The sequence below is a fragment of the Seriola lalandi genome, unplaced genomic scaffold, assembly GCF_002814215.2.
Source record: "Seriola lalandi dorsalis isolate HSWRI2012SDOR001 ecotype SW California unplaced genomic scaffold, Sedor1 jcf7180002054940, whole genome shotgun sequence".
In the NCBI taxonomy this organism is placed as follows: domain Eukaryota; kingdom Metazoa; phylum Chordata; class Actinopteri; order Carangiformes; family Carangidae; genus Seriola; species Seriola lalandi.
Genome location: NW_019525491.1, coordinates 421,407 through 429,917, shown reverse-complemented (window position 1 = coordinate 429,917; position 8,511 = coordinate 421,407). Strand labels below are relative to the sequence as shown.

General features: G+C 39.9%; 1 protein-coding gene across 2 annotated transcripts; it reads left to right on the top strand.

Moving 5' to 3' along the window:
• The first annotated feature begins 446 nt into the window (after positions 1-446).
• Positions 447-8,102, top strand: pcgf1 (polycomb group ring finger 1). 2 transcript variants are annotated; one of them, XM_023393589.2, is made up of 9 exons: positions 447-576; positions 2,639-2,744; positions 2,887-3,039; positions 3,128-3,199; positions 3,548-3,653; positions 3,841-3,883; positions 6,243-6,326; positions 7,567-7,647; positions 7,920-8,102. In XM_023393589.2, exons 1-9 carry the CDS (start codon positions 490-492, stop codon positions 7,968-7,970), a joined length of 783 nt encoding a protein of 260 aa, XP_023249357.1. In that variant the 5' UTR covers positions 447-489; the 3' UTR covers positions 7,971-8,102. The 2 variants fall into 2 exon arrangements, with proteins under 2 accessions (XP_023249357.1, XP_023249356.1); XM_023393588.2 differs by having other exon boundaries at positions 6,240-6,326.
• Positions 8,103-8,511: the final 409 nt, after the last annotated feature.

Below are 8,511 nucleotides of genomic sequence, written 5' to 3'. Positions count from 1 at the left end.
AGCTTGCCTAGTAAGGTTAGAAGGTAGTTAATATACATGAAATAATTATTGCCAGTTTATACATTTATACAGTTATGTTTTTGTCAGATACCACGGGGTATAAATTAACAGTCTTGGTGGGGGTTGGAGGGGAAGCCTATCTACTAGGAACCACTTGACTCAGTTTTCTCTTAATTTGGTGTAGAAAGTGCGTGATCATCATCATTATTATTGGTATGTTTGTTTATTTATTTATCTTACATGATAAAGTTAAGAAAATGTGCAGGCCTGCATACAATGATGACGTGGAAAAACTCTATTTTATTTATTTTTTATTTTCATTATTATTATTATTTTATTTTTGGATGGTAAAGAAGCGTCTTATTAGTTTTACATTCATACTATTTATTCATTGATTTTGTTTTGTTTATATTTCACAGTTACCCGCCTTCTCTAGCTTGCTGAATATACCACATCCGGTTTACCCGGAAGTAAGCATAATTCTCAAAGATGGCGGAGCAAGGTCCGATGGCCATAGCGATGCGGCTACGAAATCAGCTACAGTCCGTCTACAAACTGGACCCGCTGAGGAACGAGGTGAGTGGCCGTGTTGTTAGAGCTCATTCCCGCCGGGACAGAAACGTGCGGGGAGTCAGACTCCGGCAGAGGCGAGTTAAACCCGCGCATTTACGGGAGATCGTTGTCGTCTCCGCGGCGCTGATGGAGAGAGAGGGAGAGCGATGCTGAAGAGAGCCGTGTGTGAGCATGCGTGGACCGGGGGCGAAAGGAGGAGGGGGGGGGGCGGTCTACCCGTGTTGTTCTGTCTCAACGTGCTTAAAATCTCGTTTACTAACTGTTATTCCGCTCGTTTTTAGCCCATAAACTCAGCCGCGTTCACCAGTTCAACCGGGACTTTATTGTTTGTTCAAACGCTAAATGAGCGAGCAGGGACGGTAACGGCTGCTGACTCCGCGGGTTCTCGCTCCGCCTGTTGTATAACGAACTAACGGCGTGTGTGTGTCTAACGGGAACAACAACTCCACGTTATTTGCAGCGGTTACATTAGTTTGTTCGGTGTTGTGGAGTTGTTCTGTGACGTTGCTCTCAGCTGACCCCGTCGGTCCGAAAACCGGATTTGGCCTCTGACCCACTTGTAAAAAAAAAAAAAAAAAAAAAAAAACTGTCCAGCCCTTTCACGTTCAGCGTAGTTTAATTTTAAAACTTCACCGGTCATTCGGTTTTACTTTCTTCGTTACACTGGGAGGTCAAAGGTCAGGGTCAGCTGCTAAACGGCACCCTGTGGGTCTTGACACAGCAAACTGAGGAGTGAGATGGACAGTCCAGCAGACCAAGTTTCTTTTCATGCTCGAAGTGTCTTCAGCATATATACGGCTTAAAATGTGATATTACAAAGAAAGTCATCAATCTATAAAAATCGGAAAATGCTCTGCTGTGTATTCGGCTTTACTGGTGTTTAAAATGAACGATCACAGTGGAAGTTAGAGGAGACTAAATCTGATCTTAACTTTACTGCCACACAGTCACTGACCCTAACTTGACTGGCTTAATTCATCCTTTTGCTAAAAGCTTTATTTGTTCACACCGAAACACCAAACCAGAGTTTTCAGCTTCACACACACACACACACACACACACACATTGCTGGCTGTTTTGGAAAAGCTCTGTTTCGGGGAGAGAGACGGTTCATCTGTACAATGCAATGTAATGCAGCTTTCAGCCTTCAAGTCTACTTGTGTGATGACTGTAATGTTCATAGAGGTTATTAAATCATATGTTTTAATGTTGATGTCGTAAGTCAGTTGTGGTGTCGTTCTGGACTGCATTATTGGATTTGAATATTTCTGAAATGTAAAAAAAAACATTGTCTTGATTGTATGTTTATACAATTCTTATTGAAGTGGCCGCTGAGTGTTTATTCTGTATTAAACCTAGTGCACTGTGTGAAGAAAGCTGAAAGAATAAACATCCCAGGCTTTAAGATCACAACGGAAAGGTGCAGTGCTGAGTCCTCAGTTCAGTTTGAGGCTCATTATGTAGCAGTCATAACATTGGTTTTTAGGTTAAACTCACACTGCTATTCATTATATAATCAGTCAAAAGTTTTTGTTTCTTGACCTGGAGTTGCTGCTCACGGAGTCACGGTTTCTGGTTCAGCTGTTTTTATAAAGGATAAATTCGCAATTTTTCAAGTCTGTCTTAAAACAGTACTCACATTACCATATGTGACACAGGTTTAGCTTGCTGCATATCATTTCTCCTGGTCTGACAGAAAGAGATCCCCTTAAGTTACAAAATCCACAGTCTCATCTTTTTAGAACAAAATTCAATATGGAAAAACTGTCAGAAGTAAACCAGAGAGGGAGAATTTCATACTAACAAGGCAATCTCTCTAAGGCCGGCATGGACAGGAGGAAGGATTTATAGCAAGCAAAACCAGGTGCAGTGTTCATGTGGGCACCTGACTGTTGTTTTAGGGCGGATTAGTCTTTTAAGCAGTCTTTATCCCTCAGAACATAAACCAAAATTTGTACATCTTTTGCTTTCAGATGAGAAGTTTGTTTTGAGTTTAAGCAGATGAATTGTGCTTCTTTGTTCGGGGGATAAATTAACGTTTACACCTTTTTGTTTGTCTTAACAGGAGGAGGTGAAGTTGAAGATCAAGGACCTGAACGAACACATCGTCTGCTACCTGTGTGCGGGATACTTCATAGATGCCACAACAATTACAGAGTGTTTGCACACCTGTGAGTTTTAACAGAGCTGGACAAAAAACAATAATCTGTTCTCCTTTCATTCACAAGTTTTTCTGCCATTTCGCAATCATTTTCACCAGGACGTCATCAGGCTAATCAGAATAAAATGACTGTTTTTCTTCTTGCTCTACAGTCTGTAAAAGTTGTATTGTGAAATACCTGCAAACAAGCAAGTATTGTCCGATGTGCAACATCAAAATCCACGAGACGCAGCCTTTACTCAACCTCAAACTGGATCGAGTGATGCAAGACATTGTCTACAAACTGGTGCCTGGACTTCAAGAAAGTATGTAAAAAAATTCTGTTCTCTGTGCCAGCGTGCTGGAAAATGTTTGGTGTAATAAGTCTCATGGTGCGTTCCTGTTTTTAAACAGGTGAAGACAAACGAATAAAGGAATTTTATCAGTCACGTGGGTTAGAGAGAGTCATCCAACCCACCGGGGACGGTAAGTCCTCACTTTGTGTCTCCATCTGTGATTTCACTTTAGATCAGATTTGGGATTAAACTTTTTTTTCTCTCCTATTTATGTGACATTGTTGGTTTAAAACTCACCAATGTGCTGCACTTGCCAAGGATCATATGACATTTATTGGAAATGGACGACAGTGGAACATTTTATTCAACTTTTTTTTCCCAAACATCCCGACAATGAACGACAGCTTCCCTGAATTATATATGGGTGATGAGATATATTGTTGGGTTGACCACACTGCAGTAACCTGGACGGTCAACAGCGTGGTGATTAATTTGTTCTTCGTTTTGTAAAGTTAGACTTTATTTCTCTTCTCACCAGATGCAGTACCTGATGCTACAGGTTTACCGTACACGAGCTTTGACCATTCGAAAGCTCACTTCTACAGATACGATGAGCAGGTTTCACTGTGTTTAGAAAGGCTAAGGTGAGCTCCCACGGATTTATCTTGAAGTGATCTCTGTGTGTTTTTCTAAAATACAATCATTTTGACAGAAGTCTCATAATATGAATACGAAGGCGACTGTGTTGGAATGTGTTTTGTTAGTTACGAGTTTTCAAGATAAACCTGTCCTGTATTTTTCATTACTGTCTCTTCTGCTTTGTCTTTACAGTTCATCACTCGCTGGAAAAGATAAGACAAAACTTACTCTTCAGGTAAGTCATTCATACCAATAAAACTACCCTAGATGTATTTAGCATTGTATTTCAGTAATAGTCTGTGTACTTGGAGAAATTGTTGAGCTGGTTATGGATGCTTTCAAAAGTGACTTGGCAAAGCATGTCTCTAGGGGCGGATTCTCTGAAGCCTTAACAAGTCATTTTCTGCCTTTAGCTGCTAAGCAAATACATGGCACAATGACATCTGCAGCAGCAGCAGAAATCAGCGCTCAGAGCTGGTTAGTCCGACTGCAGACGAAAGCCTCGTGCGCACTGAGAGACAGGGATAAGTGGGACAAGTACGCCAGTGAAGCATGCTGTAATCGTTCTTTATTTCCCACCCTGACCACTAATCTCTCAATAACTGGAGATTTTATAATTAATAATAATAAGATCTACTTCAAAGCAGCAACTATGAGCTGCCAGATGTGTGTGTTCATGATTTAAAGATCAGTTTGAAGCACCACTGTGGCTCTGTCACGAAACTGGGTTGTTTTGTCCAAATCAACAAAATGAAAAAACTGGAAATGGATTGCAGCAGATATCTGGTTCAAACAGAGGAGCTCACCACCTGCAGGGTTTTATACATTTATTTTCTTAAATCTGTCATGTCAAGATTTCTGTTCATTTTTCTAAATAATATAAAATATATGGTTAAAATCAGAGTTTTGGGGAAGTTGTATCAGCACATATTATTTTGGCCAAACCCAGCCTGACCTTGCCTGGAATAAATAATGGCAACAGATCATTTATAGTGTTTGATTCTCTTAGCAATTTAAAACAAAGCTGTTAGATTTTCATATTCTAATAGTTTTTCCTCGTGACTTTACATCCTGGCAATGTAAATGTAAAGGTGTTTGAAACACTGCTTGCTAAACAATTCCAAACCCACCAAAGTGAAAAAAATGCCGAGCTTGTCAGTTGTTACTGGGGTTTTCTCTGTGTGGCCAGACACTCCTGACAGGCCCATTTGTCCAGGGAGGTGTGTGTCGAGGTATAATGCCCAGATTTCACTGAATCAAGACTTGAATAATGATCATTGGGAGAGCAGTTTAACTAAAACACATGGCTTGTGTCAAATTCCACTGTGCTTATTGTTCACGCTGCCCCGACCCTCATTATTAGACCGACTGCAGAGACTTCAGTCAGCCAGCAGAGGGCAGCCTCGTTTAACAAACGCATGTGTGCTGCTGCTCGTCCCTCCTCCGGTTTTAGATCCAAATCAAGATTTCAGAATTAGTTTTAAAAAAATGTTTTCACTGTTTCCAGATCAGTTTGAATGGGAGATGTTATGGTCTTGATGGTGCACTGAAACAGATGAGACCTGGTTGCTGCTGCAAGTGTTAGGGCATCATTACACACCCCTGTCCTCTCTGACCACTGTGTGTAGTTGAAATGTGTTTATTGTTGTAACTTATATTACATTATAATAATAGTAACATGCAGCTTCATTTGTTCCATTCCTGACTCGTGCTGCACAGTTGTCTTTCTCCGTAACCTCTGTGTGGAAATAGATGAGCCAGCGTCCTTATTAAAATATAAAGACAAAAGCGTAAACGCGCTCTGGAGTCTAATGTTGGATCGGCTTTCCAAGGAAAGCTTTGTCCTTGTAGTGTTCTGGATTTGACTTTTGACTCTTAACCTTTGTTACTGAAGCTGATTGGACGTGCAGCTCGTCCATTCATCCTCATCTGTTTTTACAGAGGTGGAAATTTGGTAAATGAAATTTCTGCCTCTGCTTTTAAAGAAATACAGTCTTGTACTTCATGCAGGGGGAAAGGAAATTTAGCTCTTTGGCTTAAGAGCGTGTAATAAGTCAGCTGAGACTGGAAAGCGTCCAGCAGTAACCTGGGATTTTGTCAGCTGTAAATCTGAACTGTAACGGGAGTATGCCCTCACACTGTTGATACACCGTTTCCTCATTATTAGTTTGCTTTTCTTATAGGCTTGGAAACGTGTTTAGTGTTGGATAGACATTTTAAAAACATTTTTTTTTTTTTAAAATGCGAAAATTTAAAACAGCAGTTTAGAGACACCAGCCAGTGCCTCAAGTGTTACGAGCAAATCTAAAGAGACATTTATGACTGTCAGGCTTTTTACTTTACTGAACAGCAAAAGCAGAAGTGTAAGTCAACAAAAAGTAAATTCAAGCAAAGAAAATGAGGGATATTTTCCATTGTTCAGTAAACAGGCATCTAAACCTGCAGTGTAAACAAGACATCTGCCTAATTAGCTCCCCGGTGACCACAAGTGTTGGAGCAGTAAAGACTTGTTTTGTTTTTGAACGTGTCATTGACTGGTCGTTTTCCCTCCCTGAAGATTTACATGTGTGTGTTTGACCTCGTCTCCACAGCAGAAGTTTGTTCGCTGTTCTGTCCGAGCGGAAGTGAGACACCTACGGAAAGTGCTCTGTCATCGGCTAAACGTGGAAAAACACCAGGTCAGTCGGTCATAGTCAGCGATCCGATACAAGAAGACGTGACGGTGCACGTGACCGTACACTCCAGGTTTATCAACATTTACTTGGCCTTTGCTAATGAGGATGAATGTGTGAAATGTGGCAGTTGAGCTGCATCACGAGAGAAAGTTATGGAAGACAAAGAATACATCTCTAGTAATTACACCTGGATCGTTTTATTTCATGTGCACACACCTTTTTACTTTACTTTAAATCAGCGTTTGGCTTTGGAGCAGTTTATTGTTGTGAAGAATTTCCGACTGAGAAACACTGGTGACACTCGCGGGTTCCTTTTTTGTCATTTACTCAACGTTTATCGAGAACCTGTTGTGCTGAGAGTTTACTAATGAGATTCATGAGCGGAATGAAATGTTGTAAAATTAACCATGGGTGACCTGCATGTAACCATAGCAACACGACATGCACTCTATGCTGGTGGCTCTCCAAATTTTCACATCAAAGTCCTAAACTGACACAGATTAGACCACGGACCCCCGTCTGATTTAGATTTTTTCCTTTTTAGATGTTTTACTACAGGAAGTGTTTGAAACCCATGAGCAACATGGTCATACATCCTGTCGTTGTGTTACTTTGAGAACCAACCAAGAGCCTGTGTTGAACCGACAACATAAAGACTCTTTAAACCGTGGGTAACCTTTTTAAAGACGGCCGACCGTTTGGTAACTGGTCGAAGAGCCGATCCTAAACTCTGAAGCAGGATTGTTGTGTGTTGTCGCTTGCAGAGAGCTGCCTGAGAAAACCATGAATAAAACCTTTGTGTTAACCTTGTTTATGAACATTTTTATTCCACTTGCCACTCCAAATGCCTTTTTTAATTAAACAAAGTCACAACAGTAAAGAAACAGGAGAGAAATGCTGAAACCCTGTCCAGATCTTTTTAGCTAACAAACCTGTTGGTGTCAGCCATGTTTCCCTCAGCTCTGTAGGGAAGGAGTAGATTTCCTGTGACTCGCCGAAGGCCGTTTGAGTTAAATCTTCAATTAAAGGACACGTGTGTTTTTATTATTGTGATTAAGCCTCATTTAACAAATGAGTTCATGATGGAGACACAAGACACAATACATCAAGAGTATGCTTTTTTTTTTTTTTAAATGTATTCTGCTTCTTTGTCGCATCTTTTACTAACGTTTCACATATAAAAATAATCCCAGCTGTTGCTTTCAGATTCCCCTTCACATCTGTTTGTGTGGTCTCCCTATAGGTCCAGATGTTGTTCAATAACGAGTCTCTGCCCGATCACATGACCATGAAACGACTATGGCTCTCACACTGGTTTGGCAAGGTACAGTACAGCCAGTGTCCACTAGTGCCAACAAATGTCATACATTCCTTCACACTTGAACAGATTTTCTTTTTACTAGCTCATTTTGAAAATCAGGAGAAAGTTCACTGATGCTGTGTTAATGGCAAATTCTCAATCGCTAACCTTAATACTTACACTCACTTTTTACATCACTTCAAAATGTATTGATTATTCAACTTCTAAATGTGTCAGATGCAAAAGTAATAATTTAATTTTTAATTTATTTTTTTTTTACAATTTTTCTCTCCCAGGCCCAACCATTAGTCCTTCACTACACCATCAAGGACAAAAGGACCAGATAGGATTTGTTTTCAGTCTGAGGATAGCTGTACATATTTTGTACAATACATATTCTATTTTAATAGTGTTTGTGTACATATACTTATTTTCCTTGTTTTGTATTTTTGAAAATAAATTTTAAATGGGTAAAATAATAGTTTGTATCACTTGCTTACGGTCCCATATGTTTGTTTTTTTTGTTGTTTTTTATCCACATAAAGAATCTACAGAGGAGTTAAACAACACTAGGTGTGTGTGTGTGTGTGTGTGTGTGTGTGTGTGTGTGTGTGTGTGTGTGTGATAAACAAAACTGTAGTAAGTTTTTCCTCATTTTAGTTTTTTAGTTCCTCAGTACGTTGCGTCTCACATGATCTTTACAGAAAAATATTAAATCGTTTTGGTAATAACCTGTGAAGCCACAAAGTTTTTATTAATGATGCAGCGGCTTTCTCTGCACAGCTGACCTGCAGTCAGTTATTAGCAACAGCAGATACTAATTATACGTGGTGAATATCAACCAGCTGAAACTATAGAAAGAACTATAGAAACTGTACATTAGTTATC

What these genes read in the sequence shown, in the direction of transcription:
- pcgf1 (XM_023393588.2), top strand. Translation starts at nt 490, where the DNA reads ATGGCGGAGCAAGGTCCGATGGCCATAGCGATGCGGCTACGAAATCAG. An exon ending in CTGTGTTTAGAAAGGCTAAG is followed by an intron (nt 3,654 to 3,840) that starts GTGAGCTCCCAC and finishes TTGTCTTTACAG; the next exon opens with TTCATCACTCGCTGGAAAAG. An exon ending in TAAACGTGGAAAAACACCAG is followed by an intron (nt 6,327 to 7,566) that starts GTCAGTCGGTCA and finishes GTCTCCCTATAG; the next exon opens with GTCCAGATGTTGTTCAATAA.